General features: G+C 40.9%; 1 protein-coding gene across 4 annotated transcripts; it reads right to left on the reverse strand.

Moving 5' to 3' along the window:
* Nucleotides 1-1,424: 1,424 nt before the first annotated feature.
* On the reverse strand, nt 1,425-26,404 carry LOC119723093 (tubulin polyglutamylase TTLL7-like). Of its 4 annotated transcripts, XM_038193613.1 has the most exons (18): nt 26,192-26,404; nt 23,396-23,477; nt 21,816-21,950; nt 18,974-19,133; nt 17,913-17,970; nt 17,213-17,344; nt 16,518-16,676; nt 14,770-14,986; nt 13,779-13,943; nt 12,539-12,697; nt 11,256-11,444; nt 9,582-9,842; nt 8,196-8,273; nt 6,758-7,105; nt 5,627-5,761; nt 4,681-4,922; nt 3,386-3,568; nt 1,425-2,274 (listed from the first exon to the last, which is right to left on the reverse strand). In XM_038193613.1, exons 4-18 carry the CDS (start codon nt 19,125-19,127, stop codon nt 2,145-2,147), a joined length of 2,610 nt encoding a protein of 869 aa, XP_038049541.1. In that variant the 5' UTR covers nt 19,128-19,133; nt 21,816-21,950; nt 23,396-23,477; nt 26,192-26,404; the 3' UTR covers nt 1,425-2,144. The 4 variants fall into 4 exon arrangements, with proteins under 4 accessions (XP_038049541.1, XP_038049542.1, XP_038049540.1 ...); XM_038193614.1 differs by lacking the exon at nt 23,396-23,477 and having other exon boundaries at nt 18,974-19,130; XM_038193612.1 differs by lacking the exon at nt 23,396-23,477.
* Between the last annotated feature and the right edge of the window lie 554 nt (nt 26,405-26,958).

The following is a 26,958-nucleotide window of genomic DNA, read 5'->3' on the forward strand; positions in this document are numbered from 1 at the left end:
ATGGTTCTCTCTTCTTCTGTTTTTGGCTCTGACGTAGGATCAGTCAGTCAGCAAAATATAAAAATCTATAGAAATACCTTTTTTTTTCCTGCTGTTGAACCCGTATAGATAGCTAACTTAAATGATGTGTATTGTCTCTTGTTTTGTTTAATGTAATGAGATTATCGTGATCAAGTTGATACACTTGGAAAAAAGGCCATCTTCTTCAAGAATCAAGATGTAGTTGACCTACATTGGTACCATGCGGCTTATTTAAACATTTTGGCTGTAGTAGCAGCTATGACATAAAACAGTTAAGTTAAGGCCAAAAAAAAAAGGCTCCGATTTCTGGTCTGCGCGCGCGTCGCCGTAGCCATGCGCGTCGGCAAAATTTAAAAAGTTTGAGAAAAACAAACATTGACGCGCATGATCAAAATCGACGCGCGCACTGACCAGAGACCGACTATTTTTTCTTAGCCTTACTGATGAGGTGTTAAATTATTTCTTCAAAAAACGTGTTATCGGTTATGATACAGAATTTGCGGCTTTAAATAAACACAAGTTTATGATTAAAAACATAAGTTAGTTAACCCAATACACACATACAATTTAAATCACCAAACGCAAAAATTAATACAAAGCTAAATTTACAATTCATTCAAAAATCTTTTGAAACGATTATAAAAATATGCGATTCATCTTCATACCTACATGTATTTACATTTGAAAGACAACCTAACTATTAAGATGATGATCATGATAAAATTTATATCGTATCTGCAAAATACAAAACTCGATGTTTTTATAATCACACACATTAAAGTTTAAATGGATTGGACTTTGCACGGTAATTGGACAACAGTGTGTTAAAGTATTTTAAGCTTGTTTCCCATGTGAAAGTCTTGGTACCAAGCACTGACTATTCTGGCCACATACTCCTCTGCTTGATGATACAGAGTCCACCTAAAAAAAGATACAGAGTCCACCTAAAAAAAAAAAAGAAGACCCCCCCCCAAAAAAAACCAAAGCCCCAACAAAACAAAACTTTCTTCAAAAATTCAATTTATGAAAAATTTTCGTGTGCGTTTCTTTCAGCAATATAAACAGTCCATAAATATACAAAAACATATACAAATTCTAATAAAATCAAACTGTGAAAGTTTTTCATTTGAAATATTGTTGATGAATCCTAACATGGCGCGGCCCCTAATGTGGCGCACTTTGATTTTTCGCCTGTAGCGCCTATCTAGAGCAAAGGTTTTAACTGAAATTTCACAGAAAGTGAAATTTTATCAAGTTCTAAACACTCCTGTTTATAAATCACGAGTTTATCTACCTGTTACAAAGTTAGAAGAAAAATTTATTTCAGCGTGACTTTCCGATTTTTTATTTCGAAGTGCACAGTGAACCCTTTGAAAATGTCCCAAAATATTAGAAAATAATTTTCTGACAAACTTCTAGTTGGGTATGTAAGTAGAAATAATAATGGTTTATCAAAATTTATCAACTTTACAGAAATTTTTAAATGTTAATTTGGAATTTTCCAAGATTTATTCAAGTGTGCCATGTTGGGAAGACTCAGCTGATTTGTGCCCAATTTCCGAACGCCACCGTTGTTGAATTTCCGATTAAATTTCATGACACCGAAATTTCATGACACCAGAGGTTAAATAGCAAGCATTAATAAGGTAAAAGTACCAGTATTTCACTGAATGAATTTGAAGTTTGTCAACAAAGAAGTTTGGCAATACTGTTGTGGAAAGTCGGGGTAAACGTCCAAGTGCGCCACGTTAGGGAACACCACTATACATGTAGTTACCAATTCGGTAATACACCACACAAGTGTTTTTGCCCGAGTTTTCGGACGTATTATAAAAATGCCAATTACAAAATTTGCAGAGTTCTGATTGGCTCACAGTTCTCCAGTCACAGTAGGACCTCCATGACCTCCGAAAGACTTTAAACATCATAAATGTCCTTGCCGAAAACTCAAAGGGAAGTTAGAAGTGTTCCTGAAAAAGACTACTGCTATTATGCAGCTCCTCCCCGGTTCCCAGCATCACAATGCCTCCTTCTGTACAGAGTACCAGCTAAGCTGTAGCCTCCTGTCAATGCCTCAGCGTCCTCTAGCCTCCTTCTCAAGGAGTCGCCAGAAGTTGTCCTTGTCATAAATTGTCCATGGACATGCTCGGGTAGAGGCGTGACATGCGTTGACTGATGGGCGTCATGACGGTGGGACTGCCCACTTTGTTCCATGTACTCATCCGGAGACTAGACGGTCTGGGCTGAATCGGCCTGTTCACAAAGACATATCACAAAATGATGATTAATAAAACAGGTTATTCCTTTTTAAAGGTGAGTAACAGAAGACAGTCTTTCAAATAAAGATTGTGTAAAAGGTTTACTGTCATCTTGAACTTTGGATAAATAAAATAATATCACTAGAAAATTAGATAATGGTTGTTTAACTACAATTTCTTCTTTTAAACAACAATTTCTTCTTTAAAAAAAAGTTCCATTAACGTATAGCATCAACATTTTGTCACTCTAATGCTAAGATTGTTTATACCTAGGAATGATTAAATGCATATGATATGAATTGACCTATCACCGTTTGCGAGTTGGCCAGGCCCCTTAGACAACCCTATGGAATTTTTGTACGCTAAGTTTTGTTTGTCTCAGATGTTGCGCGTTCCGCGTCCGTTTGTATATCATGTAATTGGACAATATTTCACAAGCGGCATTGACGCGATTCTGACATGATTCTACAGCAATAGGTCAATTGTGATAACTCTCATCAACATTATCAGAATTTAAAGAAAAATGACAAATTTTAATTGAGACAGCATTCACAGTACTGAGTATATTACTCAGGTTGGCATAGCAGATCTGTTCCTACAATCATCGAATCCTACAACATTTTTTTTACTTTACATTGTGCAAGTTTTTATTTAAAACCATGGTTTTCAGCATTTCTGCCTCTAAATTCCCTTATAGGCATATAGGATCATTTGCTTTTCATGCATTTTGTTTGTTTCAAATAATAACACCACTCAAAATCCAAAGAAGAAAGTTCAAAACCTATAACCTTCAGCTCAGTGGATATTACACTTTTTGAGAAAACAGTGAAAAATCACGAACAACCTTTCGATCACGAAACACACAATTTTGTCAATAGCACTCTTTATTCCAAAAGTCAACACTTGACGGATCATTGGATATCACCAAAATTTGTGATTTCTTTTAAATGACAGCAAGCCAGACGAAATAGTTTCACAGGGTGTTTTGCCCAGTACGATCTTTAATCCAAGTAAGCCTTTTGATAAGAATTTGGTAGGTTTCTTTTGGGATAATTGCAAATGATCCTATATGTCTTTAAACAAGAAATATTACTCAATTTACTGACCTCTGGACTGGTCCGTCGCCCATGGCAACCGCCGGTGGCCCTTGACCTTTGGCCTCTGCGGCAAACTGATAGACAATCAGAAGACAGTCGCGGCAGAGCTGCACGATGCGACGGCTGCAGCTCATCTCAGTGCTGGATATGACGTCCGAGCTCTTACTGAAAATCATCTCCCAAGAATTGCTGCTGGATAAGATGTAAAGTAGGAAATTAATACAGTGGGTTTTTTTTTCAACACAAATGGGAACATTTTGGAATAAATGAGAACGACACTTTTCTTTTGACACTTCATTTTGGATTGTGAATTTGAATGAAGGATGAAGCCTATTAACATTTAAATCACTTGGAATTTTAACAGTAAAATTCAAACTTTTCCTGAGTATCTACTTTGTCGTTTAAGACAAACCAAGGCAACGGCACAGATATATCAGCACGCTACGCATCAGTGTGAAACGAGGAGGTTTTTTATCATGTATGATTAGATTGAGAGAGGATGAATTGCTGAACATACATGTGCCATTTGTCTGTGTTTCAACGCAGGATATGCCGCATATATACGAGGCTTTCATTGGAGGCTGCCATTTTGGATAACTGCTTTGGTTCTATTAACAAAGCATTTAGGCGTACCCGTACACGATGCGAAAACAAGGAACGGTCGATACCTGTTAACAGATAGCTAAACGTATGTGTTAACGTACCTGTTATGATGCCAAACCTCCCTAATAATGGCTTAAAACTCTTGATTAAAGGGAAGATACAACATTTGCAAACATCAAAAAACAAAATGATCAAATTATCACGAAATACCTTACTGGATTGTTAGGGAATGAGAGTCCAAAGCATCCTGTAAAATTGTGGCTCCTGGTGTGCTGACATTTTCAAGTAAAGTTGTGTTTTTGCAACGCTGGTCAGCCGACCAGCGTTGGAGAAAACGGGCTTTTTTCAAAAACTGCTCCTAATTTTTCATATTTAGTTATTGCGTATATTCTTTGCACTGGATTACACACCTGTGAAGGGGTACAAACCTGCTAGACTGATTCTCTGACCTTACTTCCCCAAAGTCTATAAATTGCTCCGTTTCATCTTAGTGGGGTTAGGGAACCAGACTACAAGAACATGATTGGTTTTCTTGGTTTTTCCAGCATCTACAGGCCCAAAACGTGAAACAAGTCAGTTGAACAACATTTGCTATAACATACTTAATCCTCCAAATCCATTTATTTCTGAAAATTACAGGCAAATGTTGTACATTCCCTTTAACTAATCAAAAACTCTCTCTTTAAAGAATGAGTACTCACCCCGTGCTTGAAAAGCAATTCCACAATCCCTGACCATGGCTCCACAGGAGTCGATTAAACACGCGGGTGAAGATACGGAACAACCGCAGGTTATCTACGTCGTTGGAATGCCACGTTCGCTGGAGGAGGGCTCGGACATTGGACCGCACGATTTCAATGACCTTCCGGCGTTTGATGGAGTCTAGTTTGACCAGCCAGTAGGACGCTATCCGTGGCTTGTGGAATCTCCAGTTTTCCTGGATCTGATCGTAAAAACATATATAACAACCACGGGTATTTGTATGGCATTTTCAACAAAGTGATTTATACAATGATTACCCTTGGTTGTAGTGCTCATAAAGATACCATTGAGCTCTATTTGGGGGGGGGGTGACATGTACAAAGCTCGATGTTGCCATTGGATTGCGCCAAAAAAGCAGCTCAATACTATTTCTGCCCTCACTAGTACCATTTTACTCCTGGGTCGGGAGTGCTAATTCAGGGTTCCCAGTACATTATGAAAACAACACTCCCTGATATTTCCCTGAGAAATTGCCAAAAATGAATGAGAAATATTTTCACATGTAGGTCAAGAGGTGTTGTAGCACAGCCAATTAATATTATCTGGAGAGGTGTGTAATATTCATTCACACAGCACAAACATTAAAAAGCCACCATAGCCAGTTAGTCAATGGTTAGTCAATGGACACATGGCAAAGACACACATAGGCCAAACTGGCAAAAACCTTTCCCTTCTGGGCCACTGTAGAATTCTTGACTGGAAAAAGGAAACTTCAGTTTCAAGTTTTCCCTGGTTTCCAGGTCGACTGGGAACCCAGATTGGCTGGGAAATGGCAAAGTGTCTTGCCCAAGGACACAGCTTTTGTTTGTTTCTTTGGCTTTTAACCATTGACTATTTCTACCCTTGTTTGCGGGTGGGGTGGATTCTATTAAAAAATTCACTTACCTGAGACAATATCCATTCAGCCTCTTCGTCGGTCTTTCCAGGAAACTTGATCCTCATGTCGTTGAGTGCATTCAGTGTTCGCTTCGTTGTTTCTTCTTCTCTCTCTTTGGCTGCTGCTGTGGCAAGTGCCTCATCCTAAACATAGAGTAAAAACACAGATGAAATTAGCTCGAGTTGAGATAAGTGATGTGCGCATGTGTCAATATCTGTCATTGAACCAATTTTTTTAGTATCAGACACAAACAAAAAATATAAGGCTGTACGGTAAGATTAAGCATTTGTGATCAGAGAACTAAGTTTTTTGGATTCAGGCTAAGAATCTGAGTACCAGTAAGGCAACTTAAAGTGGAAATACTCCATTTTTTTATAACCAGTTTGCGTCGGAGGTCGTGATAACACGCACTGGCTGATTTTATAAACAAGCACCAATGACGGGTTAATACGTCAAGCGTGTCTCGACTCACCTCTGGGTGACGTCTAAACACGCTAATCCCTCGTGTCTTTTGTACACGCACACAAAGTCTGTGAAGTCGGACTGTGTGTTGATCTTGAATTGGCCGTTGTGCACGGCCAATTGTTCTACAATTTACGCTCCAGTGCACACCCCGGAGTAGTGAAACATATGAGGTTTCGGCAAGAAATATCATACAAATAGTGTTGAAATTACTCTTGTGAATCAGTATTTGTGGCGTTTGGCTGTATATCAGAAGTTGGCTGGACAATTTTGCCTTTTGCAAAAATCGAAATTTTCAGCAAAAATAATCCCGGCGCAAAGTGGTTAAGCATGAGCTTTGACCCCTTGAGATAATTTCAAAGCGCTCGCAGGCTAACTCGGAACAGCATGTTAAACACGCCATTTTTAGCAAATAAAGGCACTGTAATATTACATTTATTGGAGCAATTCGGCAACTTTAATTCAGTCTTGTATTTAAAGATCGCAAAATATAATTATAGCGGCATGAATTCTTTCATCAACTGAAAACAAGCCTGCAGCACTTCTTGCTCCCACCAGGAATGTGCCATGTTAAAAACAATGTTACCCAACTAAACAAAACAAGACATTAACTAGACAAAAACAAAAACGTAACTTCAAACATTTTGAAATGCTCCTTTACGCAAACAATGCATTACCATTGCTTGGCTGAGGCTCATTCCCGACAACTTCCGGTTAACGGAGGACATCGGCCGGGTCAGCGAGCGGGCCCTCGTCCCCGATGACGTCTTGACCGCCGACTGGGGCCGGGACCTGAGCCCCTTGGCCGACTGAGGGCGCTGTTTGAGGGTCGGGGAGGCCTGGGTGGCCCGGGTGAGGGATCGGGAGGGGCGCGGGGGCTGGTGGTTGCTGAGGGTCGAGTTGGTGCTGCTTAGGGAGTCCTGGGTAGAGTCTGGGAGGGACATGTCACATGACATGCTCTCGTCGTATTCCTCTGCCTCGTCCTCCGGGGCTTGGTCAGCACTACTTGGCATACTGGAGAGAGGCTAGGAGAAAAAAAGCAGAAGTCTTTAAAGTTAAGATTAACATTTCAGAGTTGGATTTTTTTCCCCATTACATGTATCTACATTGACTGTTAAGCTAATGACTGCATGCATGTAAAGTAGTTGGCATTTTGCAACCACGCAAGCCCTAACAGCTTTTAAGACCAATCCCAAATTGATCCAGCAGCAAAGTGTATACAGGGTGTATCAAAAAACAGTCTACATTCAGAAAAAAATGTCCCAAAAATGCAAATTGCAATATTCTTGGAATATGTGTCCATACATATGGGTAGAAGACCTTTCATGCTTTAAAATGACACCATGATCATTTGGCGCACTTCATGCATGACTGATCAGGGGCTACAATTGCCACCCTTGTCAAATACGGCTTGCACACAAAAATGCATAACCGCTGAGGTTGCGATCATCAAACAGGACAGAGGAATGGTCAGGCGTGGCGGAAGTCTGTATCCAAAGGAATGGTGGTCATGTTGAAGATTAATCTGTAATTAAATTTCCACAGTCAGTGGTGATTAAGTAGGCACATGTTAGATTTGTCTTTTATTGAATTTGATCTAGTTAAAAAATCCGCATTTGAGTGCGCAAGCCGTTTTTTGACAAGGTTTGCAAATGAATCAGTCATGCATGAAGTGTGTCAAATGATCATAGTGCCATGCTAAAGCCTGAAATGTCTTCTACCCACCCATATGTATGAAGCCATATTCCAAGAATAATAAAATTTTCACGTTTAGGACACTTTCCTGAATGTATACATCTTTTTGATACACCCTGTTTTATTGCATAAAGCATGACACCCTAATGGTTGAATTACATTAAAGCACTGCAGCATTAGAGCTCAGAAGAAACAAAATTCAACTGAAACGCCTTTAATGGTAGAAACTTGTTTAAAACAGGTGTCAAGATGTACTCCTATATGTCTATTGTCATCATGTAGTTGTTACGTTCAAAGACCTAAACCGTAGCCTTATACAAGAGATTCAGATGCAACGTAACTTTTGCCATTTTCCTGAGAGGAGAGTAAAATGCACACAGAACCCAATGAAATGGAATTGAAGAAGGTCTGTATGTTTACCTTTGGACCTCTTGCAGCCATGCCCTGCAATCCTGGTGATGCCTCACACTGCTGCAGCATGTCCAATATTTCCTCCTCCTGTGTGCATACAAAGTGAGTGGTCATTACCAAGATGTTCTGTGACTAAAGGGATAAGTTGTATGCGTTAGCACCATGTGGTAAATCTCTTTTGTGAGTATGTGTGGTTCTGAAAAGAACCGGAGGGAACTCAACATTTCGGGCAGTATGCAATTCTCTACCTTCACAGGTACCCATTTATACTCTTGGGAGGAGAGAGGCAATTGTAGTAATGTGTCTTGCTTAAGAACACAGGCACCATTTCCGAGGCACATGTAACCATCAGACGACGACCCAGTGGTCCCTGCTAACTTTCTCTTAGTAACTGCTGAGGTACAGGGAGACCTAGTCCAAAAATCTACATTCACTCTCAATCCTGTGTATGAGAGTCCCAAGACGTAAGGTATTGAAAACATGCAATACAAGAAAATGGACTGGCACCTGAAACAACCAGTCCAACAACCCTTCAGTACTGCACCAATCAACTGTGCCAAAAGAAGGCATGTCGGAAACTAGTCTCTATTTCTACACATTTCTCCATAGTCAGTCACCAGACTAATGACACTGAATGATGAGGCCCGTCTTTTCAAAAAGTTGGACCGTGGTTGGACATGTACCAGTCTAGTCTTTAGCCTCATTTTGAAATCACTTGACTTCCCTATCATGTGTAAAATATTGAAGAAAAGTCTCCTTTAAAAATTGAATCAAGCCTTCAAACTTGGTTGGTGAAATACTGAGGACCTTTTCTTTGCCCGATGAAACTTTTGGAGAATGTTGCTGGCTAAAGAATGAGTAAAGTTGGCCTGATTTTGCTTTGCATGTTTTTCAGCACTCAATGTCCCAGTCTGAGGGTTGCAGACCAGTAAATAAACTGCCATAGACCCCAATGATAAATGCCCCTACTTCAGAAATTCAAGAAAAATACTCACGACTCTGAGGCGTTCGAGACACACATCAAATTGAAGCTTATTTCATCATCTTTCATTTTCTTTTCAATTTTTTTGGGTAATCCAATGACTTTTGGGAGAAATTTCCATCCGAAGATGATCACCCCTTAAAATAGTCCTGAAGCCCATCGCCATTTTGAAAAACGATGCCTACACTCCATTGCAAAATAGAGCACTTTTAGGGCCCAATTTCATCCAAATTGCACAGAACTACAAGCTCACATTCCTGTGCATGGCTTCCACCCATATTTTCTACAAACCCTCAAGTTCATGAATATGCTCAAATACCGAAGAAATTGAGGGCATGCAAATCATGATTTGGCTGGCGTAGGCAATTTCGGACCATTTTACTGGCCTGCAATCTGATGGAGACCATACTAACCCTGAGGCCGGTGTTGTACATCTTGGTGGCATCTCGCTGCAGAGCAGCCGCCCTGCCAGAGAGGAACAACTGGAAGGCGTCTGTCAGCAGCGTGTAGTAGTTGTCCTGGCTCAGCTTGTCCTGTGGCGGGTAGATACGTCGGAAGGAGCCTATGTTGCGATTCTCGTAGTCTTCGCGGGCGTTGTCGCGTCGGACCTGCACCAGCTTCTCCTTCAGTTCCTGCTTCCGCTTCTCGATGGCTGCCTTTTGCTTTTCTTCCTCCTGCATGATGCAGAACAAAATATTACGAAAAATGGAAAAATGGTCTAAGAAACAATGGTGTAGTCAAGTCCATCATGAGTCCTCATAATTCCATTATAGGGCCACAGCAAGTCCCCTAGTCTCAATTCAAGTCACAAGCTATTCACTGTGATCACGTGGTTAGACTCACGCAAGAACTTGTGATTTACTTTTGGTCGGACTTGAGATAAACTCATGATGGACTGTTCATGGACTTGTCTACAACACTGCAAAGAGAAACAGGGTCCACAAATTGAAAAGCCAGATTTTCATAATGATTGTGAACATACAAGTAATGGGCAAATTTGCACACCCAATTATTGTATCTTGACTAAGACCTGGTTTTATTAATACTATTATTATTGTTATTAAAGGTATAGTCCATCATTTGCAGCCATCCGAAAAGTAACTGGCGTAATTATTGTTGAAAAACAAACTTGGTTGAAAGATAGTCAGGGGACTAAACTCCCTGTGAAATTATTCTTTCTGGGAAGCTGTCATTTTGAAGTAATCAACGAAAGAAGGCATTTCCAACGGTGATTCTTAAGAAGCACCGTAGGAAAATTTAAAGTAGTAGTTCGTTTTGTTATTCAGCGCAGCGCGCACAAGTATTGGAACGACGCACACGCGTGCGCGGTTGTTATAATTCGTCGGATCAGTGCGCGACGTCGCGTATAGCTGCAATTCAAAACAATTCAAAACATGATTCAGTAACTTTGGATTTGAAATTGAGATCTTAGCATGCTGTTTTTCTCGGAATGTACAGCTGAAGCTTAGCTGAAACTTCATCAGGTTAGTTGCTCAGTATCCTTCATTAGATTTTGAACTCTTTTGTTGCTTCAAACGAACAAAATGCACAAATTACAAATGATGGACTGTAGCTTTAAGGCAATATAGCTCGCAGGCCTGAAGAGTCATGTAGAGAGGAGACAATGAGTAGAAATTACAGTATTAGAGGTGGGAGGAAAACCCCAGAAGAATATTCTGGGAAAAACCCATGGAATCAGGTAGGGACTGAAAACCCAATCCACATGTTGACCAAGGCGGGATTCGAACCCGGGTCACAGCGGTGGAAGTCGAGGAAAGTACCGCTAAACCAACCTGACCCTGGGAAATTTGGTAATATTGAAAGTTATAAAGAATACACTCAAACATTGCATCCATTCTTCTTTCTGTTTTAACTCTTTTATAACTCTTTGGCCAAGCTACATGTAAATGCATCTTAAGCCTTGTCATGACTGTACTTGGTCAAACTGTTAAAAATATGATCAAGCACAAGAGCAAAAGACTTATTGTTCTCCAATAATTTTTAGTTCCATCAGCAGTTTGATCATTTCTATGCTGTCCATCTCTGCAAAAGTTGGTTGTTTGGAAGTGTTCAGAATCTTCGCTTACTGAAATTTCCACGCCTGGTCTCTTTGCAGGTCTGAAGAGCCGTTTCTGTGCCTCGGCCTTCTGAGCGGCCAGCCCTCTTCTCTTGTCGGATTGCTTCATGTTCAGGAGACGGAAGGTATCTGTCAGGACGCCATTTTTGATGTCAAAGTCGATTTTCTCATCTGTGCCAAAGCTGGGTGCTCGATTAATCTGAAATGTAGAAACACAAATTGTTTTTGTACACTCAGAGTGGTGCAAGGCTTATCATGAACCTAGCCGCTTTGTGTGAGAATTGGAGTATACTTTATATGGTTCTGGTTTTCCCAAATCTTGTGCACTTTGGTATTAGTGGCACTCACAGAATTTTGAACTTTGATGATGTATGACCAGAATAAAGGACAATTTGATCACAACTCTTCCAAAATTGGAGGTCAAAGGTCATCTAGGGGTCATTTGAGGTAAATATGAATTTGGCCTAGTAAGGTTCATAACATAAGGTACAAACGTCAAGCTTTAAGTTTCCAAATGTGTCCACGGAGCTATAATGTACCACCATTGCAAGAAAATAAATACATTATTTGCAACCTGTAAAGCCTAATTGACATTTTTTATTTCCCGACACAAGGTGATCCGCGGATCGCACGTGTCACCCGTTTATTTTTTTATGCATTTGTAAACGACCTCAAATCACCCCTAGATGACCTTTGACCTCCAATTTTGGAAGAGTTGTGATGAACCCCCACCCAAGGATCACTCCATCCAAGTTACATGAAAATAAATCAAATTCTGTAGACAAAGAAATATTGAAGCATATATGAACAATGACCTCTAATGACCCCCTATGTGACCTTTGACCTCAGTAATCCGACGACGAATTGTGTCTTCCCCCCCCCCCCCAAAGGTCACTGCATCCAAGTTTCATCAAAATCCATGAAAGCATGTAGAAGTTATACATTTTTTTCAAAAATTTACCTAAACTTTAACACACATACATGTACATGTATACTACGGTCAAACAGTCATATGGGAATACGTGGATACAGAATTTAGGACTGGTAAGTGTCCCCAAAAACTTTGTTTAAGCAACACAAAAATGAGTGCCTATGGCCACTGACTGCTGTCAAACAGTCTCCATTTTTGGAACATGAAAACTGGTCGAATGTAGAAACTTCACACTCATGCTAACAATGTCTATGCAAGCAGGCTTCAGCCGCTTCCACAGACATGTACTTGCAAGCCAACGCAACCTAATTTGGAAGAGCTATTAATTTTGTCTCCTGTCAACAAAAGCTAGAAAATCTTACTTCAATTAGCCACGGTTTAAGCTTCCGATCCAACATGACGTCAAAACCCAGAATCTCAAAGCAGCAGCTGTCACCGCCCGACGCCTGCCCGGGCCGACACATGCGATACGAGTGAAGCACATGAGGCTCGGCAACAATCATGGTCTTGATGATCACGTCCTGTGGGATTGGACAATACCAAAACACTACTATAAAAATGGTGACAGAAAAATGTTGAAGCTTGCACGAATATGAGCTCTGATCGAGAATTGCTTTTCATGAGGGTCAAAGGTCCGGATTTGGCCAGTTCATAATCCTGTACTACTCCACTCACCAGTGACAGTGAGTAATTCAGTGATGTACATTTGTACAAAGTTAACTGTTGGCCTGCCCTCTCACACCAGCAAAATGTTACATATATTTATTCTAATGAAACGATGCATGATATTTTGGCTAAAAACTATTTTCTACTGAGCAAAGTTTTCTGCCCTTAGCAAATGCTCTCAGCAGCTAAGCGAAATTGGCGCCTGGATGGCTTAACATGGTGATCGGCAGATCGCCTTTTTTTTCTGGATATGTTTTGTGTTCTTAAAAAAAGTCAATTTTTGTGCATTTTTAAACAATGACCTCAAATGACCCCTCCATGAAGTTTGGAAGAGTTGTGATAACCCCCACACAAGGATCATTCCATCAAGTTTCATTAAAATCCATCAAATTCTGTAGACAAAGAATTTGAACAATGACCCCTACATGACCTTCGACCTCAGTAATCCAATGAAGAATCGTGTCTTCCCACCCAAGGGTCACTGCATCCAAGTCTCATCAAAATCCATGAAAGCATGTAGAAGTTATACATTTTTTCACTGAACCAAAACTTTTAACCTACATATGGAGATATGGACGACTTCACAGTTAGGACTTGTGGGGTAGGAGCATTGTTGTCTTTTTATCCTTTTTTTTAAAGATTTCACTTGTGGGGTACCATTTTTCTAAAGATTTTACTTGTGGGGTACCGTTTTTCTAAAGATTTCACTTGTGGGGTACCATTCCCTTTGTACCCCACTAGTGGTCCTGGTCAGTACGGTTATACAGAATTTAGGACTGGTAAGTGTCCCCCAAAACTTTTGTTTAGGCGACACGAAACTGTCTGAAGCCATCCATGCAATTTTTCACATTGTATTTTAAGGGTAGTACCGGTAGGTGCAAGAAAAACAATCTGCCATAAGCCACAGGAAATGCAGAGAAAACGTTTTGCACTCACAGCAATCTTTTTCCACATGAGCGCCACGTCGTAATCATTCTTACGCAGGTACTCGTTCAGGAATTTGATAGAGCGCTTACTCCCCGTGTTGACGTCCTCACTTCGCTCAAAGTTACCGCTCCTCTTGTTGATGGAATAGTTGGTCAGGTGCATGTACAGCTGGTCCTGTTAGATACACAAATGTATTTAATTTGACCTGTTCTACATTGTATTACATTGTGTATTAATTCCCTTTTCAAAGGGGGTTACGTTTTCATTGGATTTTGTTGTTTGGTTGGTTTGTCTGTTAACAACTTAACTCAAAAAGTTGTGGATGGATTTGCATGAAAACAAATTTAGGTACACAATTTGTAGAATGTGTGAGCAGATTCGCTGATTAATTATGCAAGACAACTGCCTCTTGACCTCTAGATTTTGACCAATCGGCAGGCGCTTTCTATATATCAGGTCTTTGGTCATTCACCCGTTGTCGCATCATAGACATCGCTGGACATGGATTAAAAAAACCTAGACACAGCAACAAAGGCTGTGCATGTGGTCACGCGCTCTAATGTTACTCAATTAGGTTTTATCGAACTATATGCCCGGCCGTAATTGTTGTATTACAAAACACTGCATTCGAATTGGCCAATCAAACAGTTAGTCCTGATTTGGGAATGAAATGACATCACAATTTAGAAAAGTCGACTCCGAGGCGCGGGATCGTATAAATCTGCATGCTTAGATATATCAGACGTTATACAGGAGACTGGGCTCCGTGGATAACGGGTGATACTCAGACTATACAATTCGTGGAATTGTCCTCATAAGAACACAAAGTGCTTAGGTGGTTTTGGGTGGTACTGGGAGAAACAGCCAGGGCATTTTGGGGAGGTAGAGGGACTAATAGATTAATATGCAAGCATACTTATGTAGTCTCTCTTAGAATTAAATTTTGATTATGAATTTTCAAGTTCATATTAAAACTGGCAAGATTCAAATGAAACCATACCACGTTGCTGTCGTTCGGGTTGCAGTACTTCTCCGTGCTCATTCGGACCAGTCCATCGTTGAAGAGGAATATTCGGAGCGGGTCGCACGACAAGATGAGAACATAGACCCTCAAGTCAAACTTATACCCCTCCAAGAGAAATGGTTTGTCCAGATACTCTTGGACAATCGTCAGCTCCGTAGGAGGGATGCGATCTCCGTTTCGGTATAAGGAGATCCTGGAAGGAGAACATTATTGAATTTACAACTCCAAGCAAAAAACCCAAATTAATCGTACACAATAGTGAAAGTCTGTCAGTGTCGATGTTAACACGCCATACTTCTCAAAACGACAAGCCTGCACAGTGTAGCAATTAAGTTCCATCAGGTGAAAAATTTCAAGGCCAAATGGCCTTATAGTCTGTGGTCACTGTGGTCGACTGTAGCATTGTTGAATGGGACTATGTGCATGTACATGTACATGTAGCTCTCATTATCTCAGAGATGACTGTTTATGCACTGTTGTTGATGGCTTCAATGCAGCAAGGTTCCATTGGACATGTATACACCGTGTTGCGTTACGGTGTTCACAAGCCTATAGGGTTGCAGACCAGTAAATAAACTTCCATAGACCCCAATGGTAAATGCTCCCACTTCAGAAATTCGGGGAAAATACTCACAACTCTCCAAGGTGTTCGAGACACACATCAAATTAAAGCTTATTTCATCATCTTTCATTTTCTTTTCAATTTTCGGGGGGTCAACTGATGACTTTTAGGAGAAATTTCCATCCAAAGATGAACACCCCTGAAGCCCATCGCCATTTTGAAAAACGATGCCTACACTCCAATTTGCAAAATAGAGCGCCTTAAGGGCCCCAATTTCATCCAAATTGAACGGAACTACAAGCTCACAGTCCTGTGCACGGCTTCCACCCATATTTTTTACAAACCCTCAAGTTCATGGCCCACAGCATGCTCAAATACTGAAGATTTTGATGTACGCACTCCGGGCTCCTTCGACCAATAGGAAATAAGAACGCGTGCAGCATGTGCTTGAGCGTGACGTCCACCGCAGTAACTACTTCTAATTCTGATCGCCGGATTCCACTATTGCCATAGAAAGGTGCACAGTAGCAATAGCACCCGAATACCTACGTGTATCATATCTTTCTCTTTGGGAGCATTCCTTTTAGTTCAACCGGGTCGACGCCGGTCAGCCCTGTGCTGTTCAATTAGCACTGACGTCATTCTCAGGGCTCACCTGGGTCAGCCACCACAGACCCTGCTCGTGGAGCAGAGTCACTGGTGGAAATACGTCACACGCATGCATTGTTCATCCCTAGAAACGGACAAATCTGGCAGCCGGACAACGGAAATGTCAAGTGGACCCAAAATTCAACTTTATTTGAAGTCCAAATGTAATTAATTCTTAAGATCATTGTGACTTGGGAGGGGGGGGGGGTTTAGAGGCCAGCTTTTTCAGTTATGCAATGGACTGAACAGCAGTAAATCTTGAAACGAAGACCCAGCACGAAACGGGCGTATTGTCAGTGGCTAGGGCCCGTGGTTGAGCGTTCGATTAGCCCAGCTCTCGTAGCTAACCCATCTGTCTTTAGCTGAGTCGATCTGGGTGAGCTACTCGAACGCACCCATAGGTACTGTTATTTGGGTATTGATGCACAGAGTCAATAGTCTCATTAGGCTCCCATTAACTGTGCAACAAACAATCGCTTATTATCTACACAATAAAAATAAGAGACAGTCTCACCCATTGCCCATGGATCCGTTTGCTGGTTTCACAATGAATGTCCGATGTTTCTTCCGTTTCTTGAGATCCTGGAAATAGTTCTGGAAGGTGTTGTACTCTGAGGGAAAGATCCAGGTCCTGGGGACAAAGTTGTACTCGTCTGGATGGGCTCGAACCATTCTGTAAAAAAAAAAAAGAAACAAAAATAGCGGGTTACAAATCATGAGGGTCCAGGGTTCGAATCCAGCCGCTGGTCATATATTGTGTCCTTGGGCAAGGCACTTCACCCCCACTTGCCCCTCTCCACCCAGGAGTATAAATGGGTACCGGCATTAGCTGGGGAGTAACCTGCGATGGACTAGCATCCCATCCAGGGGGAGTAGAAATATTCTCAGTCGTTTCATGCTACTGAAACCGGAGATAAACTCCGGCCTGATGAGCCACATTGGCTCGGGACAGACTTTACTTACTTTACTTACAAATCATGACATTACAAAACTTTACAATACTAAATTTAAGTACATGACGACCAAATAGTTTTGGCTGGCCGGAGAGGTACCTCGAGTTATTGTTTGCTAAATTTTGCACTTTTTTCCAAGTGGGCACATTCTCTCCAAAGTCTCAGTCCTACAACAGAAGCTGGGTCCTACAGTCTAGAACCATTTAAAACAGATTTTGATGGACTCATAACCGTCTATTGGGTCAACTGAACTTACTTGGCCATATTCCTCGCTAGCGAGTCCTTGCGACAAATCTCCCCCATCCCTGGGAAGTGGTTGATGCGCTGGTATGACTTAAGCTGGGAGATCTGCTCTGACGGGGGCGCCGTGTCACTCCAGAACACAAAACTGACAAAAAAAGTAAAACAAAAATCACAACAATAATAATAATAATAATAATCGGCATTTAAGAACGCTCTTATTAGTAAACGAAATCACAGCACTTACAGTATTATTATTACCCCTGATCATTGGGCCAATTAAACATTCCAAATACCATCTCAGCTCCCTAGGGAGTATACAGCTCGATGCTGCCTGTTAGGCGCAAGCAAGCTTATTCAATCACAATAACATCTCTGCCCTCACAGGTACCCATTTACTCCTGGGTGGAGGGAAGCTATGAGTGACAAAGTGCCTTGCTCAAGGGCACACGCACCATGACCCTGGCTGGACTCGAACCCGCAACCCGCAGCTTTACCCACAGACCACGAATTCACAGCACAACACTGATTAACCAAAGAAACTACACTCACTACGGAAACTGGGGTGACACTTTGTGGCCTACTCATTACAGTCAGCGGCTTTTGAGAGTGGTCACAAAGTATAGTGTTTACTGTTTGAGCATGAAATCCATACACGGTTCCCAGCATGTTAAGAAAAAAAATATCTAGCATGTCCAGGGAATCAAGTTACTCACCAATTTTGGTCATCTTCCTTGGTCGAGTGCACACCAAATTTTTGGGCCACTGCGCGAACTGTTAACAGTAAAAACAAAGTATCATCAGAATGCTATGGCTTTCTTCACAAGTCGGCCATATTAAATTGAAAGCGAGGTAAAATGTTCATTTTTGGAACTTGCGAAGCAAAATGAAAGCAATGACATAAAGTTAATTGCAAATTAATATCAGTCTGCTCTGATGAATAATTTTAAATTTGAGATTAAACATACCCTCGTGTTTTAAGCCATATTAAAAAAATTAATTGAAAGTGAGGCTAGAATGCATAAATAGTCTGGCACCATCCCATTCAGCAGTTCACAATTTATAAAATGCACGCAGGGAACACGACCGAAAATGGCTTCCTTGTGAATAAGGTCCATAGGGTTGCTTTTATGAGAGAAAAGAAATTGCAATGTGTTGAGCTTCTTGGGGCTATGGAAGTATGGAAAGTCCAACTAGGAATAATTCCAGTTCTACTTGGGAATACATATTATTTCCAATTGGAGCACTTTTTTTCTTTTTACCGGTACGTACTTCTGTATGTGCTGTGCATGCCAATTGAAAAAGTCTGTTTAGCTGTGAACATATTGGAAAAACTGCATAACTTCCTGATGAATACATGTCAAGTTATAAGATGAGCATTCTGGTGAAAAAAAGGAATATTCCTCAATACAGACTTATAACCTTTTCGTTCTGTCTCTCTTTTTGAGGATTCTCGATGATGCCACACAACTTCAGATCCCACAAGAAGGATAATTCCTCCTGTGCACAGATGATTTCAGCGAAAACAATTTTCAATTTAGTCAAGCACCCTATGTTCAAAAATACGACATTAGCTCACCCGTTTAGGCTTGGCATGTAAATAAACATGTCTGGAGGTGAGCGGATCTACGCACAACCAACTCTGAAAGCGTCCACATGGGGCTCATAACAGATTGTGTTTGTTTAGTGTAGAACTACTTGATCAAGGATGAGTTGATCAGCGCAGATTACAAAATGTAGACCTTAACGTCACCTTTGTACATGTAAGTATACTCACCGACTTCATACTTGGTGAGGGTCACGTTGATTCCTACAGGTGTCTTCTTCTTCTTGACTTTCTTCTTGGGTTGCAGCGTCTTGGGCGTGTCCTCATCCTCCTCCTGTCCCCCGTCCATCGACGATGACTTCTTGGCAGACGGAGTTGTAGACATTTTCTTCTGACATAATTGAAATCGATAATAATGTTGATAATAGCTCGTTGTATTGAGTGTTCAGCAAATTAGGGACTCACTACATGTACATACAAAGTACCTACAATCTGATAAATATCTTTGGCAACATTCATGCAAATGGGACTGACCGCAGGCCACAAACGTTGTCTCACATTAGCCACAAAAGGCAAACAATTTTCCAAAGTCATTTTGCTAATCTTTCAAAAATGGCTGCCTTTTACGAACTCAGCACCATGCTTCAGTCCCGGGCTAATATTGTCCCTTTTTACGTCAAAACTTCCAAATAAATTGATATCACTTGCTCGTGTTTTGGGGAGAATTTTAGAAGTTACTTTCCTCCATTGCACTGTACCAAAGGTGCTGCCATATTATTTTTTTCAATGACACTATTGTTCAACTTGGGGCGGTCATGTTCGCAAGGGCCTAGCTAAAGTTTGTGTGAGTGGAACACAACCCAAGGCGACAGACTAATGGCCTTTGTGAACATTTTGAACATGTAGGCAAAAAATTTGTCATTGATAACAGCCCTAAATGTACTTGTAATCAAAAGGAATCCATGCATAGAGCACTAATACGTGTACATGTTCCCCTTTCAATGACAAAAAGTCTGTGCCAACACTGAAGAACCCTTTGCCACTCCCACGATGTGTCCATGCTCATAAATACACGCCGTCTCACTCACAAACCCTATTGTGGAGATTACAATACATCATGTCACACAGTTTGTATCTCCATGGCAAATATGTGTGTCAACCAATGCATGCACCTTGGTTTTCGTGAATACATACATTTACATGTATGTATACATACATTTACATGTATGTATACAGAGTATACATGCAGTTCACCCTGTGGGGCAGTGCCAAAGATACCGGTACAGATTACTTCGTTTTACCCTTTCAAGGGCAAAATGTCTTAAAAATACTCGGCGAAATCTCTTTTATTCCAGGCCATTTTCTTCGTACGTGCCTGTTGACTATTTATATAAAAAGTATCGATCTTACGCACAGCTGGTGACCCACAATTAAGTTTATCTCGGTCACCAAACTTTTTGCCGCTTCTTGTGTGGCGCGCTTAGCTTATTACAGGCCCGGACGGGTCCCCACCTTAAAAGGGATAACTATGCAAAGGGCTAAAGTTCACGGGCATGCAAATTGCACTGGAAGAACTTTTAACAATCAGATTTTATGGGTGCGCGTCGAGACGCTGGGTGCTCGGCGGGCTGTATTATATGGCCACTCTGTCACAGCCATCCAAAGCGTGAACAGACACATCATCATCTTTAAAAAACAAACAAATGTGAGGGGTCTAAAGCCTGGTTCATATTCGGCGTGAAAGCGAAAGCGAATGCAAAGTTGTGACGTCATGGCAAATATTCGCACTGCGAATTCGTAAAAGTTGAACATATTTCAACTCGGGCGAATTTCGCAGCAAATGTTTCATGACGTCAAATTCGCTTCGCATTCGCATGAAGTATGAACCGGGCTTCAGGCAAAAAGGTCTGTGTTGCTACCGTATTTGAATGATGTTGCATGGTTTTAATGTTTGTCGAATGTTACATTTTGGTCAACTGTCACGTTACGCACATTGCTTAAGAGCTCCTGCGAGGAACATTAGCTTCATTTGCATTATTTTAATCTTTCAAATATCACAGTCAAATACGGTACCACAACAATACATGATATGATGCGCTTAATTGATAATTCAATAATAATTTGTGGTCCAATTTATTTCCAACAGGCACATAAAATTTAGGCAGGCAATGGCACATGAAAAACATGTACATATCAATTTGTTTATGGCAAAAACCGCTCCTATTTATTTTACCTGATTCAACCCGATTTTGCGCATAGCACGATTGTAACAAAATGTAATACAAATGCGCGTACGCGCAACGTGTACTGTGTGTGGACGTGAGCGGCCGGCCGGCGTGACAAGATTTGAGCGTAGTGTACGCACGTACAACGCAATGCCCACGACGTATTTGAGCAGGGTTATGATTGGCGATCGTCTTCTTCAATCCTCAATGTACGGGCCTTAACAATGTCCAATCAAAATACATGTTAGATAATTAGTTAGACCAGAACTTTCCCTAACAACACTTTTTTTAACAATGCCGTACGGTGGCGCTGTTTGTGTTTACGGCGAGTTGAAGCGGTGCGGGTTTACTGAAAACCTCGATTTACACACAGAATCGTGTTAAATTCTGCTAAAACAACAATATATATCCTGAAAAGTACGGGCTTTGTTTTTAATATAAATTCAATATTTTATATCAGTATGATGTAGAATAACATTATCTGTCTTATATTCTTTTAACAAGTCAAAGCGGTGCTCCGTTTTCCAATGGTGTACAAAAAAAACAATCGAGGCGCCGTTTTTGATGGCAATTCCCATAGCGGAAAAATCAGTTCCTGTGTGGACGCTTGAAAAGGAGCGCTCACGAATTGATATGCCGTATTCACATACTCAAAAAAATTTAGTATTAGATAAATCATTCGCACATTGCACAGCACTAGCACCCAGCGCTATCTACCTTTCTTGCACAGACCTGTGTACAATATTAGATTCAGATAAAACAGGATTGGAATACAACGACTTAAAACCTAATTCATAATTTTCAAACATTTTGCACCAATTAATGGTCAACCAGTCAAGGATGCTCACCTAAACCTGAATATGAGCAATGCTCCTGAAATCTTGTTGGTGTGACGAGTTTCTGTTCCAGATTTGGCTGACGTTGTTCTGGGCCGAAGAGGTACCCATCCCTGGATTAAAGTGGTTGCAGCTCAGCAGACGTTCCTGCAAAATTTAACCCAAAGTCCACATGTACATATATGTAGTACAGTCTGCAAAATGAAACATTCAATACTTAAAGCCCGAGTCCATCATTTGCAGCTATCCAAAAAAGTAACTGGCGTAATTATTGTTGAAAAACATACTGGTTGAAAGATAGTAAGGGGACTAAACTCCCTGTGAAATTATCCTTTCTGGCAAGCTCTCATTTTGAAGAAATCAACGAAAGAAGGCATTTCCAACGGTGCTTCTTTAAAGAAGCACCGTAGGAAAATTTAAATTAGTTGTTCGTTTTGTTATTCGGCGCAGCGCGCACAAGCATTGGAACGACGCACAGGCGCGCGCGGTTGCTATAATTCGTCGGATCAGTGCGCGACATCACGTAAAGCTGCAATTCAAAACAATTCGAAACATGATTTAGCAACTTTTGATTTTAAATTGAGATCCTAGAATGCTGTTTTTCTCGGAATATGAAGCTGAAGCTGAGCTGAAACTTCATCAAGTAAGTTGTTCAGTATCCTTCATTAGATTTTGAACACTTTTGTTGCTTCAAACGAACAAAATGCACTAATTACAAATGATGGACTATAGCTTTAAATATAATACTGGATGGCTTTGAGGGGGATACAAGAATATACTGCATGCGCTATAACAATATTGCTTGAGTCGAAGACAAGTGCAATATTGTTATAGCTAGTGCAATATATTCTTGTATCCCCCTAAAAAAGCCATCAAATATTATTATTATTCATGTTATTTATATCAGGCTGACTTGATCTGCAAGAAATACATACACATTTCAGGACACTGTCTTTATCTCTCAAATTTCGTCATATTATTCTCCGCTTACCGGAGCACATTTCGTGCCGCTTGAAACTGCCATTGTGGTTATTGACAACAGTGCGCATATACCTGGTAGTGCTGCGCGCTGCGTCCACATGCAGGCAAAATGGTTCCGCGCATTTACGCTCTGTTGACTGTGTGTTTCTATCTTAGGAACCATCGAAAATGCCTGCATGACTGCAATATCAAAAATAATATTGCAGTCATCCGGGTACTTATTATGAGAGCATACAATGCGCTGATTTACTTTACCGCTGGAAGGCTGCTATAAATACATTAACACCATCTGTTACTATTTATTGAGGATTGTTTTTTTTGGGGGGGGGGGTTCAAGTTGTCCAGTTTCAAGCTTTGTACCCAAGTGTTTTGATTTTCACATGGTGGTGGTTCTGATCAATTAAAGGTCACTTCACTGGATTGGCCAGTTCTGTCGCCTGGCAACCGATCCACTTGGCGGTTTCCATGAAAGTTCGGCCGCGTTCTTCTGTGCCCTCAGAATGGCAATCAATTTGGTTTCTTGACAGACCAACGTCACTGCGTACATTCGGTTGAGCATGTGAGGGGCTTTTGTGCAACACACTGGGCAGAAGACTAATGTTTGTGTTTACCTGATCACGGACCTCGATCCGGCTTTTTGAAGGATTCTCAAGTATTTGCAAATTGCAGCCTCCATTGTTTGAGCTAGAATTGCTAGGTTAAGTGTTTACCCATGGATGATCAAACATACATGTCTCATCCAATTGTTGGATCACAACTAAAAAACAAGGTTGCAAATCCTGAATTTTACACATGTATGCATTGTACATTGTACGTATATGGGCTCCGTGCACAAGTACCCCTTCAACGGCCAGAAAAGGAGAGTTGGGGGCAGACCTAGACTGGTTCCCAGTCCATCCACTGCGTATTTCGAAAGATACAAAGTTATTGGGGTAGGGGTTAGTCTGGGAGACCATCGCAAGTTAAATTTGAACGTATTCGTGCACCAACGTCACGACGACGCCTGATGCTCACGTGCGACTAATGCTATGGCTTAGCTTTGTGCACACTAGGATCATGGAAGTCGTGTGTACTTCGCGCACGAACTCGTACAGTACACACACGCCAAGGGGCTCTCAAAGGTGGTAAAAACCCACCCTCTTTTGTTGACCAGCCAGCTGGTCCATATCAACCATTTAAAACTGGCCACGTGACGGGCAAACGACCAATAGGAATGGGTTAACTGTCTTAGGTTTTTATGAATTCAGTTTAAGAAACACTTTCTATTACATTTGCCAAACATTTGTAAGAAATCAAAACCAGTACACATGTTCATGTACCTGTACACAAAGTGTTTTTATATCCATTTTCTTTTGGGGAACAAAAAACCTTTAAAATTTTCAAAATTGTATACTTGTTCAGTCTAATCATGTTCAGTCTAATCATGTTCAGTCTAATCATTGCCCAGATGGACTCCCTTACTACACTAACGTTACGGACGTAATGCAATAAAGACGCTGTTACGCCCCAACTATGGCATCGGTCCCAACTATAGTTGGGATGTTGGGATCGTCCCAACTATAGTTAGGACGGTCCCAACTGTATTTCTACAGTTGGGCTAGCCCAACTATAGTTGGGAGTCGAGGGTGGAGGCCGGCGCCTGCATGCAGCCTGTGCGCTGCTACTGCCCAGATGCGACAAGTACCGTCGCGTCATGACCGTACCGCAGTAGTTGTAGCGAGTGCAGCTGGCGAATTGCTGATATGTCCACTGGACAATCATTTAATGGCCTTTTCCTTGTGACTTTATTTTAAATGAACTACACAGTGAACTCCCTTTATGCCAGAACAAGGAAACACTGTACTGAAACGTTGGGGTTTAAACCCACTCATGCACGCGTCAACCCCAGTGGAACTTAAATGAGGTTTTGCACCCCGGCCCCCAATACTTCAGACTTGTTTGTTTTTTATGTAAATATTTTTTTGGCCATCATTTTTAAACCACAATTGGAAGTGAATGCCTGTTTATTACAGTAATTAAATCGACCTGTCTTGATAATTATTTGTGTGCTGATGAGATTTATATTTCCCTATTTTTCTTCTGTACTTTATAATGTTTATATTTCCTGTAGTTGGCCTGGGCCCATCTGCAGTTGGGATACTCCAATCTTTTTATTTTGCGGTCCGAACTATAATTTACGTTGCTGTACAACTATAAAACATTCCCAATAGCTCTGAGCTATGTTCATGTTGGCCGATTCATCCATAAAATCTGATTCATCCAGCGCCAAGCGACGAGCGTCCTAACTACAGTTGGGCCGACCCAACCGTCACACTACAGTTGGGACGCATCCGGACGGACCCAATTATAGTTGGGATCGATGCCATAGTTGGTGCGTAACTACGGCGTCCAACCTGGGCTACAGTTTAATCCACAGACATCAAGTTGTTGGCAGACATGTTTTGGTTCCAACTATAGTTGGAACAAATAATTAGGAATGATCATCACAACTATAAGGAAACCCATGGTTTGATCCTAAGCAACATTGAACAGTTTCGTCACAATGACTTGCTGTGCAAGGGGATATTCCACTAGACTACCGTGGTCCTGGACGCTGAAATGATGTTGGGGTCTTAACATATCAGTCAGTTGCACCAGGAAAAAAAAAACGATTAAAAAGTGGTCATATTTTGGTCAGCTCATTCCTTATACCTCCTGTGTAAGAATTCAATCGGTTTCGGTTCTGCTAGAAAATTGTTCATCGTATGCAATCCTAATGCTTCTGAGTTGCTTAGTTTTTAAGATATTCAGTTCCCAAGATACACGTCACTTTGTAAAACTTGCATTATTGTATTCATACAACACGCGGAATAGTAGCCATGTGGCAGATACGAGGATATCGGTTCGTGAAACGATGAATTCACACTTCTCATGCTGGTGCTGTTTAGTTACATCACAGTATTTGGGAATTAGTGTGCGAAGATACATGTAAGTGGCGTATCGCGATACAACACTTTGTGGTGAAACATTTTATTAATTGTTAGAGATACGCCGCAGTCTAATTAGCCTAGCGTTTTAAGCTAATTAGAACACAGATCATAATAAAACTTTGTGAGGATGAGCACTTTGATGAAATAACAATGTTAATGAAAAACTCAATTTGGCCGAAAAGCAGGATACAACAGTTTGTGGTGCGACTTACGATATGTCTAATATTAATACGGCTTATTTTAACGGTTTGAATATGGGAATTACTTGTATAAAAACTTAAGAATAGTGAGACACAGGTAGAACTTTGTACTGTTGATCAAAACACTACCAATCAATCTGTCAATAGCCATTAAAAGTTCAACTAATGCGACCAATCAGTTCAATTAAACTTGACACACATGCAAAGACATGACACTTTGACAGATGTAAAATCTAACCTTTCTTGAGCAGGCCTAGGCTACTCAAAATCAAATGATCATTTACGACTGGATCTCTACATTTGTACGAAGTGTAGCCTTTTTCCCACTAACTTCCTCGTCCATCATGAAATGCAATGGCAGGAACACAACCGATCGAAGTATTGAACAATGTCGTGAATGTAGGCGCAGTCACCGGAATGTAAACACGTTAACAATACAAACGTCTATGCAGAATGCATAATGCTGTACAATACGTACGTAGATGCATGCACAAAATAGCACAGCTGGATCAGACGACGGTACCGGTGGAATCTGATCACGTGACTTCCCATAGATACAAACAGGTGATTTCCGTTGCTGGTTACTAGACTGGTACCGGTCAGTTAAAGTTACTGTTCATTCTGTCAGGGCGGCCGGGACACGGCCGGCCGGTGAGGCAAAACCCTCGAAAAGTACCCCACTGAAAAAAAATATCGTGTATCGTGTATTTCAATAAAATAGCCAACTATACTTGAATATTTTTCAACCATCATAAATAAAAGCAAGGTACGAATAACGTGCAACAATCCAAAAACATCATATGCCCCTAGCTATGGCGTGTCAAACGTTGCAATATTCAATATTTTGCAATATATATGTTGGATGTTCAATATGTGTTTGTTATCTTTTACATTTATGTGCGATGTTCAATATAAGTGTGCGATGTTTTTCATTATTTGCGCGATGTTTAATATATTTGTGCGATGTTTTACAATATATGTGCGATGTTCAATATATGTGTGCGA

Source organism: Patiria miniata, unplaced genomic scaffold (assembly GCF_015706575.1).
Source record: "Patiria miniata isolate m_02_andy unplaced genomic scaffold, ASM1570657v1 HiC_scaffold_16, whole genome shotgun sequence".
NCBI classification, from domain to species: domain Eukaryota; kingdom Metazoa; phylum Echinodermata; class Asteroidea; order Valvatida; family Asterinidae; genus Patiria; species Patiria miniata.

What these genes read in the sequence shown, in the direction of transcription:
- LOC119723093 (XM_038193614.1), bottom strand. Translation starts at nt 19,127, where the DNA reads ATGTCTACAACTCCGTCTGCCAAGAAGTCATCGTCGATGGACGGGGGA. An exon ending in AACGGATCCATGGGCAATGG is followed by an intron (nt 14,987 to 16,517) that starts GTGAGACTGTCT and finishes TTCTCCTTCCAG; the next exon opens with GATCTCCTTATACCGAAACG. An exon ending in TGTACAACACCGGCCTCAGG is followed by an intron (nt 8,274 to 9,581) that starts GTTAGTATGGTC and finishes GTATGCACACAG; the next exon opens with GAGGAGGAAATATTGGACAT.